Consider the following 17594-nt stretch of genomic DNA (forward strand, 5'->3'; position numbering starts at 1 on the left):
AGGTTGCTCTTAGTCTTATTGCAGTGTTCAGGCAGCCTGGTCTCCTCGTTTAGGTAACGAACTGGACCAAAACACAAGTTTTCTTCGTAGCTGCTGGGAATCATAGAATGATAGCGTATCAGGTGGGAAGGGGACCTCAAGGATCATCTGATACAAGCTTTCTTGCTAAAAGCACAGTCTAGACAAGATGGCTCAGCACCTTGTCCAGCTCAATCTTAAGAGTGTCCAGTGTTGGGGGATCCGCCGCTTCCGTGGGGAGATTATTTCAATGGCTGATTTTTCCCACTGTGAAAAACTTTCCTCTTGCATCTAATCGGAATCTCTCCAGGAATAATAGATGGTCTTTTCCTTGTGATTTCGTGTAAAAAGTATCTAACTTCTTCATTCCTTTTAAATGCTGAAACATGGTGATAAGGTCTCCCCTGAGCCTTTTCTTCTGAAGGCTGAACAGCCCAGCTCTCTCAGCCTTTCATCACATGGCAGGATTCTCAGTCCTTTGGTCATCTTTTAGGTGAAAGATGAGCCTGTGCTCATCTTTGACAGTCACCTTTTCCCTGGGAGAAAGGTCTAGGCTCTTGTTGCAATCTACCACCCATACTGAAGTCTCTTTCCTTACTAGTTCCATGTGTCTGGAAGCATCAGAAGCTTTCTGTGTAGAATTGCTGGGTTTAGCACAGCCTGGTTTTCCCTTCTTCAATCAGTCAACAATATGCTTGGTGCTGCTCATTTCCGAGGCAGGTGTTGACATTTGTATTACATTAACAAGGAAAGTGTCATCTGGCATTCATGGAAGATAAAGACTTCTTCTCTTCAAAAATAATAGGGTCAGAGCACAGGACAGGGGGCTATATACTTTAAAATAAACTTCATTTAGTGTGACAGTGGAATAACAGTATACAAGATTGGATCAAATTCACCTATGCTATCGCAGCTTTGACTTTCATCTAAAAGTAATTTCAGAACTTACACTTGATCTTAGTAGTCACCGTGGTGGAAACGATAGGTTTCCTGCAAGGGAAGTTTTTTTGCTCAGCATTGTGATTGGGAATGAAAACCCATCTCCCCTGTTGGACTTACATCATATTAAAATAATACTGGTCTTGTTACACAGCATGAGGTTGATTAACCTTTGGGCTAGGGGAAGTGTAAGGCTAACAAGTTAAATGCCATTGAAAACAACTGGCTAAATCATAAATTCAGACTGTCCTGGTTTATGTATCTGTGATTTAAGGAAGAAATTTGGAGATGTCGGATAAGATCCAGGGCTAAACAGCTGAAAGAGAGAGACTAAAATACTCAACTTTAGTTGATTAAAGATATTCTGATCCTGTTTTTCTCTGGTGTTTTGACCTTACTAAAGTTCACTTAGTATGTAATGGAAAAAACAACCGGTTTGATAGCAAAATACAGGAAATGCCTTCAATCATGTCTGATTACAGTAGCAGCTTTTCTTCTGGTTTGTTAGGGTTTTTTTCAGAATACTCTCTCTGTGTGCCTGAAACAATGTAGAATAATAATGCTTTGGAGCCCTTTATTTGGTGTGTCAAAGCAGAGCAGTTAGATGTCTGGCTTTTTGATGGATGTGCATATAGGGAGTTTTTGCACTGGAGAGTTCCATGTGACCTAAGTGAGAAAAATAAAGAATTATTAGAGGAAATAACTTAAAAGCGTAGCAAATAGTGTGTGTGGCAATTCCACCATGACTAAGAAGTCAGATAAATGCAAGTCTTTTTTAGAAATCTGCCTTTGTTTGACTTTCAGCTACAAAAAATGGAAGTTTTACAACTGATTTGGATGAAATCTCTAGCTGGAATAAAGGAAGCCAGGAAGCAGCTTATACTGAATGTACACAAAGGCTCAGATTCATCTCACCTAACTTTAGGAACACAACTGAAGCTTCCAAGTCAGGATTCTGCTTCTCCTGGAGTACATTTACAGTCAGTGGAGAAGGACAGACTACTTTAGGGAGCTGTGCAGCCCACATGTTCTGTGTGTCATCTGCTTGAAGATATCTGTGGAGATGGCCATAGAGGGAGCCTGGGGCAAACCACGGTACCTCAATTAACCTCTGATGACTGGTGGCATAAATCTGGTCAGAATCCTGGAAAATACAGAATACAAAATTAAAACCAGAACAAAATGTTTCAGAGCTCTAGTTAAATCCATGTTTAAGGTAAATTTTGAAAATTGATGCAATTGGGGTTGATTACAATGTATCTTTTAATTCCGTTTTTCCTGGTATCTGTATTAGATAAAAGATTCTTGTTGTGGGTTATTACAAGGATTCGTTGCTGAGATAGCTCAGTGAGAAATGCTACAGAAATGCAAGGTGCTAAATAAATAGGCATGCATTTGTTGGCTCTATGTTTATCTACTCTGTGTACAAAAGCTTCACTTGAAAGCTGGAAGGAGAAGGAAATATTTCAGTCTTCTTGGTTAGACGCAGAAACTGTATGCCTGAAATGCAAGTGCTCTTTTCTTTCTGCTTGCATGATTTGTATTCCATTGTTGTTCAATGATAATGATTTTGTCATCCTACGTACTGAGGTCACTGAGAAAAAGAAAAGAAAGAAAAACAGCATTGCTTTTGGTTTCCGAAGAAAAACTTTTGAGCAGATCCGAACTTCTTTAGGCTGTCTACTGACAAATTTGCTTTCTAAGCTTCTGGTAATGTTTTTTCAGAATTGAGTTTTCAAAACTAGATCTGACAAGCTTTTCTAGCTTTGCTCCATCCTTTCACTGTCTTTCATCAAGTGGTTTTATCAAATAATGATTAAGTATCATTTTCTTTAAAAGGATTATGGACATACATAGTCGGCACTTTTAGTTTGCACTCCACCTAACCTATTGTTATAATACACAGTCTTATTTTTATGTTATTTGAAATACAAAAATAAGAGCACTGAACCTCACAGTGTAGCATACCACAGTTTGAGTCAGTCCTTGGCTAAGCCTGGGGACTTCTCTTGTCTTCAGTGAGATCACCAAGGTGTCAGTGAGGACAAGGTCTATCACATTACATATTTAGCAATGACTTAACACATGAGCTTTGTAGTGGAGGCTGAAACAGTAAATACCATTAGCAGTAGGACAGATTTCATGCCATTGTTCCCACCCTGAGTATGCAGAGACAGTTAAGAATATTTCAGCTACAGTTTTCAAGGAAAAAGTAAGAAAATGGTGGTTTTAACCAAGGTAGAGAGAGTGAGAAAGAAGGAAGAAAATCCCTGAGGGAACTGCAGTAACCTTAATGTCGGGACACTCAGCAAGGGCATGGGGGACCAGGACCTGCAGGCAGCTCAGCCCCATGCAGAGCCAGTCCCTGGCTGGAGCACCACGCTGGGGGCTGTTTACCTTACTTTCACAAAAAGCTCTGAACAGTTTGTATTTTCACCCAGAGAGAAATACAAATGGTTTGTAAAATCTCAAGAAACCTTACAAAATGCGAAAAATCATTTGCTATCTACTTTAGCTGCAAGTTTCTGAGGAACGTCGTTTGTCCTATTCAACAGGCTTAATATGAAGCCAGGTCCATTCGTGGCAGTTCTTATTCAGTACAAAAATTCCAGGCCTGTGGGCCATGGGAAGGGAGAGTTGCCACTGGGATCCTACAAAAAGCTTGTCTAAATCAAGTCTTTGGCAGTAAGCTAAGTCAAGAGGCAGCATTGTAGTGCTATATCACATTCCTGTCTCAGACCCATGGAAAAATTGTTGCATTCCCAGGTGTGGGAGTCATGAAGGATGAGGTTTATAAAGTAACATGATGTGAATGCATAAGGCAACCTTCTCTTGATAGAGAAATAGAGACCACTCCCTTATGTGCTTAGCCAACTTTAGAGAATGTTTTACATAATGCATATTTGAACTTGTACATATTTCACTTCGGTTCACAAATAAAAATGTGAAAATAATAAGAAAGGAAAAGTCATACAAAGGAAAGCTCTTAAGTACAATATATTTATTTGCCTGCGCATTATTTAAAGGAAACCCAGCATAATAAGATAAGCAGATCAGGCACAGGAACGTCCTAAGCTGCTACCGACAATTGTAATAAAGTAATAGTCAAAGCCAGTAGAAAGCCATATAAAGAAATAATTTTAAAGAAAATGTTTTTCTGCTATTATAAAAGTCATTGGTTTCCTTAAGCTGCTGGAAATTAATATTAAACCTTTGTTTAATATGTCATTAAGACATCAGTAAACAGGACCGTGTAAGTCCTAACTTACAGCCTTCTTCTCCATTTTGGGACCTTGCTGACCTGCAAGGTTTCTCCATGGTAGGCACTGCTGGAGAGGTGCTGTTATACATCTGCAAGCCTCACTTTTGCCTTGTAAAAACGAGGACTTACAGAGCCATAGACAGTGATCATCTGTTTGTCTCCCTCTGATGTCTTTGGTGGGTAGATAGCAAGCTGCCTTTTGCTACGTCCCCCCACCCATCTCTGCCACCCCTTAGTCCACAAATTGTTTGTGCAAATGGCAGGGTGGTGGTTGTTGTGTTATGTAAGGAAAGTAAATGTGTGTGTTTTTTAAAGTAAGCGTGCCTGACAAGAGAGTGTCACTATGGTCACATTAAAAGTCAACATTTCCCATTTATGGCTAGCCTGCTATCTGAACTATTACTGTTTTCTTCGATGAAAATGAATTTATAGCATCTCTCTGGCTTTATTTGAAACCAAGTCTGTGATAGTAATTCATCTGCCATTAGCAATTACACACTGATGCACATCAGAATAAGGTGGATTCACTTTATTCCAAACTTGACACTGGAAAGTGGCAGTTTTCAAGTCTCCACAGCAGATTTTTCTGCATACTACTGAGTACAACTCTACTACAGTGTTTGTGTTTATATTCTCTTTATTCTTTGATGATATAAAGTAATGTAACAGTGACAAAAAATGTGTATCATAAATTCAGTAATTACTTAATGGATCAACATAAAAACAAAGCAGAGAAATTCCAAGACTTTCAGATAATCACAGGCAAAACTGGGATACCCTACAACAACAAAAGCAGCAGAACCATCTTTTTCTCACTGTTAGTCTCACTCGGGTATCTCTCTGCTTCCTCCCTGCTAACACAAACTGCTCTACTGTCATGAATTCACTCACAAGCATGAGCAGTCCAGTGTGTGTCCTATTTTTTACTACATAGATAAGGGAGGTCACTGGTAGAACCTGATACCCAATGACACTGCAATTATTGCCTGTTTAAGCTCAGTAACCTCAGAGAGTACAGGCTCCTTCTTTCCCATAGAGGTTTCCAAATGGGGAAAAAATTATTATTATTATTATTAATTTATGTTTTCTTAGTAGGTATGGTTTGAATTTTCCCATTTATCTCTGATCTGTTGCAGGGCGGAAAAACAGCGTTGCTGATGAGTTGTGACTAAAATACATAGAGCAACAAAAGAATCCTCTCTTGAAGTACAGTCCCCTAATATATGTCCTGTTCTATTTATGTATGGATACTGGGATTAAGTTGGTGAGATCTAAACACTAAAGAAGCTAACATCAGAACTTTAAAATTGTTGACCTTCCTGTTTGTTTTCTGACTAGTTCCATATATAATTGCATTTGCTTAGACTTGTAACCTAATACATTAGTTATCAGCATTTTGAGGACACCAAAGAGTAAATTTGTGCTGGGTATGTGAGAGACCTGATGTTATAGGTGAGCATCTTTGTCTCAAAAGCAATTTGGATACCACTCAGTAACTGAGAAAGTAATTCTAGGGATGTAGAAGTCTTAGCTTAATTAAACAGACAAAAAAAATCATCTTGTTGAAATTTCTAATTGATATGATGATCATATTGTCTTCAGTTATGAATTTCAGTAACACTAGTAACTAGAGAATGATTCTTATGGTTTTCCATGTTGTTGGAGGAAGTTTCCCTTTTACCTCTGTGGTTTCTTGTGGGAACAGCTTGTCTATTTAAAACCTGCAGAGAGGATGTGATTTTCCCATGCAGGGGAACAATGGCAGTGATTTCAAATAACCTATTGAAAGGGTTTATTGCAGTTGAAAGTCACCAAAAAAGTGCTTGTGCAGTAGTTCCATACTTTAGACTTGTGTGTTGCTTTCAAATATTTCTGAATGTTGATATTCTGTAGATGTTTAGTGAGGTACAATCCTTCATTTAACTTTTATCCTATAAATAAATGTTATTCCTTCCAATGTTGTTATTTCTAGGTAATTATTATTATGCTTCATTCTGTGAAATGTTGCTCAATCAACAGTCAGAGTAGAAGTGGTAAAGTGACCACTGTAAGTGGTTGCTTGCCAGCTTGTGATCATGTTTCTCAGCTGCTTGATCTTGTCCTTCAAATATGTATTTATTTAGTCACTGCTGTTTACTGTGTTGAAAGGCTACTGTTAGTAATGTTTGGCAGACTTTCTGATTTTACTGGTCCAAACCCATCTTGATTGTTTAACTGCCTTACTTTCAACAAGAAAATTGTGTGTTATCTAAATGATACTTGTGACACACAGTGCCCCTCACACAAGATGCTTATCTCTCTGGCTGCTGGTGGGATTCAGACTTTAAGAACCCAGTCCTGTGAAATACTTGCCCACTGAGCCTTTGGAGGAAGCCAGGCACTCAGTGTCTCATGGCACTCGTGTGTGGAGCAAGGAATGAGCGTTACGGAAGTTTTCTCACAGGTTACCTGTAGTCAGCCAGCTCTTCTGTTCCAACTTGCACAAACCCAACTCATAATCCTGATTCTTTCTTGAGATCCTGCCAATCATTCCAGCTTCTGAGGTGATTGTGATGCTGGCAGGTATGCAGAAGTAGAGACCGAGGCTTAAATTTCTGTATAAAGCCTTCAGTGAGAGAAAAAAAAAATGAAAGAAAGAAAAGGAAAAAAAAAACCCCACAGCATTTCATTCAATGACTGCTCAAGTCATCTTGGCAAAAAAACAAAGGAGAGAAACAGCTTAATGTAGCATTGCTGCATTCAAGCAGTCTGAGCATTCTCCTGGCTTAACTGGTTAGGTTGTTTGCAGTTGCACGTAATTAATTACTCAGGTTGTAGGAACTCATGTTGTCAGACACAGATGACTTTCTTAGTTGCTACAAAGAGAATGCAAAATGAGAAAAAGAAGAATTTAATAGACCTTTGTCATTGAGCTATCTGACACTGTATTATTTGGTAGGTTCTGATTCAGAGATAGACAACCGGCACTAAATCCAGGGAACAAATAAAAGACAGAATGGATCAGAATGGAACAATCCGTACAGACAATTATTTTACATTCCAGATATGGCTGTGTACTTTACTTTTGGAGGAGTATGAGAGCTGGCTGTGTCTTAGAACAGTCCTGGGGAAATACGGGTCTAAAAGTTAAAGTTTTAATTTTTTTCAGTGAGGCTACTGCTCTGGAAAGACAAGCTTCCCTGACAGCTCTTTTTATCTTACTTTCTCATTTGTTTCCTTTTCTCTGTATGTTTTGGTTGTTGGGTTTTTATTTCCTGTGAGGTGTTAAGTAGCACATTATCTATTCCTACCCTCATATTTATTTAGTTAAGTAAGATTTCTTTTTCCAAAGTTGCAGAATTAGAGGGATTTGGTGAGGTTTCTTGGTTTTCAGAGGTTTTTTATGTTTTTTTTTTTTTAGTCTGGCAACTGTAAATTGACAATGATTTTCAGTGCAAGCACTTTTATGGACCGTGTGATCTTTTGGGCTAGCTATGAATTTGGCACTTTGGCAGACTCCCAGCTTACCTTTTAACCTCCCATATGTACTTTGATGGGAGTCATACTGCTGTTGTCTTAGCCTCTTCCAAATTTCTTTTGAAACTCTGGTGCACTTTGTGATAACACAAATCTACTGGTATTACATTTCATTATTGCGTGAGTAATTAAGCTGATGTCCTCAGTGCCTTCAACAGAGTTTTGAAGAGGCTTATAGGCTTCACTGCACTCTTTTGGCTTGATGAAGGGGTCCCAGATGTTTTTGTTCTGTCAAGCAAGATTATAGTTTGGTAAATGGTAAAAAAGTTAAATTGACTTCTGGTTTTACAGATAGGCTTAAAATTTCATTGTCAGTCTTTACAGGTAGTCTGAATTTAATAATTAGACTCTTCCTGGTTTTCTCTTGGCTCAGTATGTTTATTCTGTTTTCCCACTGTCAAGTTACATTTTTATTGCTAATTTCTGAGTCTTATACAAGCCCTTAAGGAAATAAAGAGAATGGTGAGTATCTTGTCCTTATCCATTATATGGTGCCTCACTGTTAGTGCTTTATTGCTGTTGAGGTTTCTCTTAGTTTAGGAGTTTCCTGGAGTATTGGCTGTGTCTCCATTCAAGTCCATGGCTACCATATGGATGGCATTAAATGAAAGTTAAATGATTGTAGGTCCTAACAACTCCAGTGTGTCACCTGCCTGCAGGGGGAAGTCCTGGGATCAGAGTTAAGATATAATCTAAGTGGCTTCTCATAAACACTTAATACTTAAAACAGTTAATAAAGGTGGATCCATTATTGTAAGAAGTCTCTCAAATTTCTTGAGTTCTTGTAATAATTATATGTATTATGACCTTGTTTCTAACAGTCCTGTGGCTGAAAGTGGTTCCAAGATTACATCAAAATAATTATACTTTGATTTCTTTATCTGAACATCTTGACTTTTTGAAATATAGCTTGTGTTCTTCCTTAGCTAAGGAACATCCAAGATAACACTGTATGTGGAAGGTTAAAAGCTACAGCTACAATCTTGTTTCCTTCTTCAATCTGCAAGAGCCTTACCCTGATGATCACATTCTATTTGATGTTGCTATAATCCTGTTTGAAAGCAGATCTTCTTATTGTAACACTTGCAATTCGCTGAAGCAGCAGTTTTGGGAAGGCACATGATTTTTGAAACAAGGAGCTTTATTTTGTTTATTTGACTTCTTGTGGGGAGGACACAGAGCTGTTGATACCTGTTTGCCCTGGCATTATGTTGGACAATTCTTGCAAATCACTTTTCAGAGGTAGGAAGAGGTGGTTACTTGAGGGGTTAAATGGTTATATGTAGGGTTATGTTGCAGCCAGCTGGATCTTGGATTGTTTAGGAACTGCTGAAATTAATGACCTTAAGGAATTATAAAATATGTAGTCTGCTCCAAGGGGCCTTACGTGGGTGACCACTGAGGACCTGCAAGAGCAGTGTAGCTGATGCAGAGATAGCAAAGTGTGATGTAGGGGATGTTGCTTCCAAGAAACATACAGCCAGCGTATACTTCAGCTACATAAACCATATCTGATAAACTAGTTTGTGTAGGAGACAGTGGTTTTACTGTTACTGAGGTAAATATGACTTTGTTGTGCCAGTCAGACTTCTTTTACACGCACAAACCACTTTGTAACGTGTACACAGCACAATCTATCTCTACATGCACAGTAAGTTCTCCAGTGCTTCCAAGTATGTGATTTACTGCAGACATGCAATGATTATGCACACATGAGTAGCAAGTCCACTGTGTCCCAGAAATACCTGATTTTTATGTTGGCCTGTGTACCTGCTTGAGGAATATATAGGCCAGCATGTTAAAAAATGTTTAACAAGTGTCAAAGGAAAAAAAAAAACCTAAAATCCACCAACTGAAATTGGGGTGAGAGGCAGAAAAGAGCATTTCTGGTGAAATCCCAGCATACTGTAGCCTTGAATATGTCTACAAAAAATCTTAACATACTGCAGCCTTGGAAGGGCTGTTTAATCAATTAATGTGGGTGAATGCTTCCACCATGTTTGGTGCCTGTGGTTGTGAAGTCTGGGATCTAATAGGGAGACATTTCTGTGGAAAACATCCTCTGAGTAAGGTGAAGACTTCTCATCCTTCACTCAGGTCAAATTTGTTGGCATAAAGGATTTTTGAAAAAAAACTCATGTCTTTTCATAGGCTTTTGGAGTGAAATTCATTTACAGAGGCTGGCATGGGATTTTATTCCTCTTATCTGAGGCAGATCTTGCCTACACACACACTCTTTTTTTTTAATCAATTCAACCTAATGAAATTTCTCTAATTATTCTACGAAAAAGAATTCTGATCAGAAAGTGTCAACAAAGTCACCTAAAGACGTGTTCTGCTTTTGATTCTCTCCTCTCTATGCATTCATACATACAATACGATATAGATATATTTTTATATATTTATCTATTTTATATCTAAATATGCTACATATCTTTCATACACATCAGAGGTGCCTAAAAGCCTAGACAGAAATATAAAAATAAAATGCTCCTCACAATATAAGTGGGATTTTTTTGCTTTTGTTTTATGTTTGTGTTATTATTTCTACATGATGAAGAGGTTTTAATTGGGAAATTAAAACCCATGCAAGTTCATGCAAGTGAGAGTTCTTTTTTGCACTGACTTTCCAGATCCTTTTGTAATTAAGTTTAAGACAAGTGGCAGGTAAGTTAAATGGTACCTAGCACCTATTGTGTTGGAACATGCTATAGCCATCAATGGTATATTTAGAAAATATGCAGAGGGCAAGACAGGAAAGGTGGATATCCTTTTCTCAACCGTTTTGTGACCTGACCCAATTTAATAAGCGGACAATTGTGTGGTTTTGACACAAAGACATTTGTACAACAAGTGATCAGAAACAGCTGCTAAGATATGTTCTTTAACAATGAATGCAGAATATTCCTGTGATTTTTTTTTTTTTGAGAAGGTTTAAGCTGCAGAAAATAGTGTTCCCAAAGATGGGAATGCTGCTTTTCATCCCTCTCATTGCAATCTAAACTTTGAGTTGCTATATACATTAAGAATGAAATTCAAAATTATCCAAGTTTGAAAGTAGCTATTAATTGAACCCATATGATAGAGTATGGATAAATTGGTACTCCTTGCTTAGTACTAACGCAAAAAATAGTGAATAGCTTCATTGACCTATTTCATATTGACAGAGTGCTAGATTTGTAGCAAATAAGAAACTGAGATCTTTCCCAAATATTTCTGTGCTGTCTTGAATACATAAAAGCTGTGCTTTCTTGCAGCTAAAGAGAGTAAAAGCCTGGTCTTACAAAACTCTTGTAATTGCCTGCTTCTTTATTTTATTGCCTTTAACCAGGTCTATTTAGTGACTGCTACCAACTTTTCATGCACACATGTGAGGGACAGTTTCTCAGTGGTGTTTGTGAAACCATTTATTTGTCAAATTCTATAGTTTATTATGAAATTCAAGAGCACATGATCAAAATTTGAGAGTTGATTTAATTTGAGGCCTTTGTATTTCAGGGACCTGAAACTGGACAATATTCTTCTGGATGCAGAAGGCCACTGTAAACTGGCTGACTTTGGGATGTGCAAAGAAGGGATTCTGAATGGAGTGACCACCACGACGTTTTGTGGCACACCTGACTATATAGCTCCAGAGGTATTTTTCTGCCCTGCCCTAAGAGTATAGATATAATCATTCATCAGACTGTTACATGTGTAATTCTAGACACTCTTTACGTGTAGATGAAAACAATTAAGATGCAGACTAAGACTCTGCTGCAGTTGTGTGTAGGCAATCTTGCAGAAATCGGTTATTCTACTGCTCACAAGCACTATTCCTTGATGATAGGAGTGGTTTGCTAGTATTTTTTTCCTGAAATTAAAATTATTCTTCTCCATTTGCTCATTTCTGACTCAGCATCATTATGATGATTTTTAGCAGCTTTTAAGGTGCTAGATGCAGCTGAGTATTGCAATCTTAGTAGTCTGTAGTAGTTATAAAAATGCTTTTATTTTTTAATGAGATTTAAAAGAACTTATTCATACAGAAGAAGCCATATGTTTGCTGTCATTTTGTCTACAGTCTTTGTGGGAATATAATTTTTTTCCCTTTCTTTAAAATATCTGTGAGTGAAAGATACTATGCTTGTGCTACTTCATAGACTTCCACAGAAAGGTGGAAACTAGATATGGATGCTGCATATTAGTTGATAACATTTCGAGGCATTGATTGGACAAAAGAAATAGCTGAGAGCAGTGTGGCTTTTACTTATCCTGGATTTTAATATTATGAGATGCATTTCAAAATGCCTAAAAATGAACCAATATTGAACAGTTAGTTCAATATTAGTTATTCTGCTAGGCAGACTTTGTCTGCTGAGTTGAGTTCATAACCTGTGCATCTTTCCACTTGCAGATTTAGTGTGCTGGTTTAATGGAGAAGTGCTGTTGGTTTGTCTTTCATCAACCATAAATTTGCAGTGCGGAAAAAATGTTATTTATTATTCATTAGAGACAATAAATCATAATTCCATATTGTTAGTGTTCATGGCTGTCCAACTTTGGTAGCACAACTGATAAGGTGTGAATCATCTTAAACTATTGTAACATAAATGCATATCTTACAGAGTTTGAAAAGTATTCCAACATTGAAAGAAAATAAATACCAGTATAGTGGTTTTGCTTTTTATGAATTCTTTTCTGATTCAGTATACTGAGTCCTTTGACAAATTCTTTGAAAATTATTACTGAAAATAAAGCAATTATAAGAACCCGGGAACTTTTACTGAGGCTTCCAATTTATCATCTTAATTGCAGAAGTTTATCTCCTGCTTCTATTTCTCTTGCACCGTGGTGATATGTTTCAATTTCCTTTTCTTTAGCAGTATCTGTTTTCCAAAGAGTGCCCAGAACCCTTGAAAAGTACACATATAATTTTCTTTCAATGAAGAATGCTGTTGGGATCCAGACCTGTGTATCCAAATGTTAAACTCATTTCTGTTTTTATGTTAAGACTGAATTTGTTTTCATATATTGGTCTTGATTCCCAACTACTGTACTAAGCACAAACAGTTCACCATGGGCCTTCTGGCTGCAACATTTAAGTGTTGTGTAAGGAGGTGGTGGATTTGCTGCCATTCTGACTCACTTTAAGGCAGCCAGCTTCACCTTAACCAGGCACCCACTCTCCTTTCCCTGGTTCTCTGTCATGCTGAACCAACGCAGCCAAACTGCAAGCTTCATTCTTTTGAAAAGCAGGCAAGAATTAAACTTGTTCCTGGTACAGCAGTAGTTCTGCAACACCAAGTGCTACTATAAAACTCCATCGTGCTAACCTATTGCTTGCCACTAAAGGTATTTGCTACAAGGTTGAACTTGTGCCGCCTGAGAAGTTGTAGCCAGGTTTTCTAAAAGCAAGTGCAATTAAAGTGAATTCTACAGCAGTGTATTGTACAGCAGTTTAATGCTGTAAAAGGAACTTGAACAAAAATGCTTTCGGCTTCCTTCTGCCCTACCTAAAGGACAAGAATAAATCTCTCAGATGATCTCTGTGCAGCATTAAAAGCTGGTTCAGTTTGTTTTGTTCAAGATAGAGAGAAGGAAATGCTTCACATTTTCCACGGGTCTGTTTTGTATATGTGATCTTTTTTCCCCCTATAGTGTGACCTGCTTTAAACAGCTTGGAAGGATATGCAGCTCTTTTGCTCACAAGCATAGTCGTTTACTCAGGGGACTGATAAACTCCGTCAGTACTTCTGAGAACAACATCTCATTGACACTTAGCTGTGTTAGTGCAAATTGCATGGGTAAGAAACCCTGCCTGCTGTTACTGAAATCAGCGTGGATTCAGCCCTACTTAGGCACCGGGGCATAGAAGGGGTATATCATGTTGAAACAGCAAATGTGCAGCCAACAGAGTTGTCTCACTTGTCTCTTCAATCCAATCCTTTTTCTATGCTAGATCCTCCAGGAGCTAGAATACGGTCCATCTGTGGACTGGTGGGCTCTGGGTGTTCTCATGTACGAAATGATGGCTGGGCAACCCCCCTTTGAAGCTGACAATGAAGATGACCTCTTTGAATCCATCCTTCATGATGATGTGTTGTATCCAGTCTGGCTCAGTAAAGAAGCTGTCAGCATTTTAAAAGCAGTGAGTCTTCCACTATTTGCTTTCCTCCTCCTCCTCATGGGTTTTTGGGGGGGTTGGTTTGTTGGGTTTTTTTCCTTGATTAAAACTGAATTTGCTAAAAGTTGTTGAGAGCAGTCACCACTGGGAGTTCAAGCACAGTTCAGAGTGCCACTGTTAGGATAATGGGGCCTGGGATAAATTACACCACTTGTGGGAAAGGAACAGAATGTTTGTATTCCACGCAGTTGTACACTGTATAAATCTGTGTACTGCAGATTCATGTTTCAGGGAAAACCCAACCAGCTTGAGCTGTGCTATCACTTTGACACTTTACATGCCGCATGGTCACTGGAGTGGGAGAAGTGCTATGTAATGAAAGAAACAACGTTTTTTATTTAACCTGCTTACAAAATTTCCTGTCCCTTTGCCTTTCTTCCCCTGTCATCAAGATGGATTGAAAGCCCTTTATTTAGAGCTGCATGTTCTATTTTATAGTTCACGTGATAAGCAGTCTTACTTTAGCGTGACTGTTTCTGCTCTGATTGGGATTTTTCAAGATGAGTAGTGGATTTACAGAAACTTGTGTCACCAAATGCCACAATTTTTTAAATCAGTCAATGTGTGCCACTGGGCAAACTCAGTTTTTAGACTATCTTTCTAAAGCCAGGTTGATAAAGTCATTCATTACCATGACACTGACATAAATTCTTTCTTCTGTGCTAGTATCATCCTAAAATTAAAAGCAAAACAATACAGAAGCAGTATGCCAATCCCCATAGTTTGAAAAGCTGAGGAGGATTTTTGGCTTAAAAAAATAACTTGTTTTTTATTTATCCCATTCTTCCACCTTCTTTGAAACTGGAAAATTTCTGCCTTTCCACATATTTTTCTTTCAGCATCTGGAATAAGGGAGACTTTCAATTAAGAGGGCACCTGATAGTGTAAAATGCTGCAGAGGTCTTCATACAGGGTTATTTTGAAACGATATATAAAACGTAAACAACGTGTGATTTTAACACCAGTGGACAGATAACACATTCTGCAGAAATTCTCATCTTGACCTTTTAATGAAAATGTCTACAGGCTCCTTCTGGGTGAGCAAGAGAGATGCTCTAGCAGTGATTCAAAGCAAAAGTCAAAGTTGACCTCTCGGAAATGTTTCCTGAAGTATCCCTTTTGCTACATTCACTGTAGTGAGAACATGCAGGATTTTTTACTGCTGATAAAAATTTATTAATACTTATTCTTCCTTCTTCCCAAATAGCTTTCTTACTGCTTTTTGTTAGCTCACATGATACTTTCATGCATCCATTTCTTTTTCCAGACCCTTTGATTATTTTACTTCAGCAATTAAAATGTATGGACTTGAGCTGCAGAATTCAGGCTTATATCCAGGGTTCAGGGGTTATTTTGGCGTATTGTAAAAGAAGGGCTGTTGTCAGTTTTCATACCTACATCTGAATTTCACTGTAGTCCAGGAGATTTTCTGTAGTGTTTTGGTTTCACAGTCTGTAGGATCTGTTCCTTTGCTATCCAGAGGCTACTTGAGTGAATCTACATTAATTGACCTTTCTATTATTCTGAAAGCATTTGGTGGAAGGGAAGATGTAACAGATAACTCTCTGGGTTAAGTGTGTAGTACAAGAGCCACTGTAACTGTTAGGAGAGGGTATTTGTGGTATAGAGGAGTACAGAGGATTTAACAATCAGAGCCTTACTGTGTTATCTCATTGGTAATGCAAGGAGTGAGATGGATAACTGTTAATGTTATGCACATCCTTCACTGACCACACACAAATGCAGATGTAGAATGCAGGTGTAATCTGTGTATTTTTCTGAATGAAACTGCAAGGGCCTTAATGCCTCTAATTTCTTTTAAAGCTAACTTTTCACTACATTTTTCTATTTTCCTGGATCTACATTTTGATAGTAGGCATGGTGATTTATATCTTGCTGTAGTCATAGCCTTTTAGGCAAAAATTGATACAATTGATTGGAGCTGTGGCAGTTTACACCATAAATAAAACACATTTCCTTACGTTTAGCAACCTGCTGCCTATGCATCCATGGTGTGAAACCTGTTTGAAACTTGTGTTCTTCATCTGATACTTGTCCATGTGAAGAACAGGAAAAACAGAGGAAAGAAAGAGGCGTCTATGTATTTTACTGCTGAATGGTAGCAAGGGATTAACTTTGGAACACTTCATTTCCTCACATTGTGCTTTCAGACATGGGTTTTATTCTTCAGAAACTGTGTATTTTTACACTCCTTCAAACAGCATGTAAAGAAAGTTTAATAAGAAGACATTCTCTTGTGTTAAGTAACAATGTTGTCTTATTTTCTGAAGAAAACAGTTTTCCTGTTATTTCCAACAAAACACTAAGGAGGATGATTTTAAAGCTCAGTATTACAAGGCAGCACGTTGCTTATCCCATGAAAATCCACGGATCTTAGTAGTGCTGTTTCTGTGAATTGGCAGGAATTGCTATTTAAATTCTTTCCTGTGTGGTGAGGAAAACAATTCTTCATTGAAATTGTCTCTCTGCTTCTTCACAAGCAATGGAGAGATGTTGTCTCTATGGTGTGTGTTCCCTGTGTACCGGGATGACACTCTCTGGCTGCAGAAGCAGAACTCTGTTTTTCAGCTGTGTGATTTATTTCAAGAAGCAAAATTTGGGGAGCCAAATGATCCTTGATTCACGCCCCAAGTAACATTTTGTCCTGTTATCATTTAAGTCAGTAGGAATGCTGATACTAAAAGGCTTCTCCTTTCAGAAGAGGAGGTTCCTGCCTTAGTAGGGAAAAACAAAAAGGCTTATGGCTATGGATGTCAGCTCTGTTTGCAACCATCTCTTCAGCAGAGTACACTTAACAGCTGTATCTGTCCTGACAGTTGCATCAGTGTTGATGCTGTTGATAAACAGGGAATAAAAGTCAGCTTGTGCTTCAGAAATAGAAAGGGATTAAATTAATGGAATTAAATGTCTGCTTTAGAAACTTGATATTATTTCATCATATATGCATATGATAAATTTGTTTAAGTATTCATTCTTAAAATACATTCTCCCTCATCATCCATTTCAAAGCTTCATGAAGTCTGTGAAGTACAGCACTAAACTGGACTGTCTAGTCACATTTTCATGCCCTGGGCTTCTTAAAAAATTACATGTCCGGATACTTTCCCTGTCTCCAGTTTAAAACACAGATAAAACATGGCAGGTACTAGGATCATATTTTACTTCTTTGATACCTGGATTATATGGTACAGAAAGTGTATCCTGTCATTTCCATGTTCTGTTTCTGCAATACATGTGGCTGCTGGTTCCTGGCCTGCTCACTCCAGTCCTGGAGATGAAATAAAGCAGAGGAATGTAGGAATGCATTTTGTGGTTTTTCAGGAGATCTTACCAAAGCTCAGTAATCCTTTCAAAACCTTTGTTTCTCCTGCCCACAGGAAATATTGCCTGTAGCTTAGATAGGACTTGTCCACTTGCAGAAGAACTTGCAGAGCAGTTGAACACAACACCAAAGAGAAGGATCATCTTCAGAACGGCGCGTGTATGTCAGAAACCACAGACAGAATTGCCTTGCTGATCTATGTTATACCTTTAAAATGACAGACAGGGTATTCTTCTGTTAGATAGCTAGATGGCTGATCTAGCTATCTAAAATCATCCTAAGGGCTTAAGTAGCTACTTACCTAATAACTGGAAGGGCATGCATTACAGTGATTATTTTTCCTAAGTTTT

The 17594-nt window shown here is 38.1% G+C and overlaps 1 protein-coding gene across 2 annotated transcripts in view; it reads left to right on the forward strand.

Moving 5' to 3' along the window:
- PRKCE (protein kinase C epsilon) overlaps positions 1–17594 on the forward strand; it is a 283601-nt gene that overhangs the window by 245177 nt on the left and 20830 nt on the right. For both annotated transcript variants that reach the window (XM_008641713.2, XM_017744864.1), the window contains exons 12-13: positions 11234–11372; positions 13677–13865. In XM_008641713.2, coding sequence (XP_008639935.1) covers positions 11234–11372; positions 13677–13865 — 328 coding nt within the window. The remainder of the gene's footprint in view (positions 1–11233; positions 11373–13676; positions 13866–17594) is intronic.

This window comes from Corvus brachyrhynchos, unplaced genomic scaffold (genome assembly GCF_000691975.1).
Source record: "Corvus brachyrhynchos isolate BGI_N302 unplaced genomic scaffold, ASM69197v1 scaffold258, whole genome shotgun sequence".
Taxonomy (NCBI): domain Eukaryota; kingdom Metazoa; phylum Chordata; class Aves; order Passeriformes; family Corvidae; genus Corvus; species Corvus brachyrhynchos.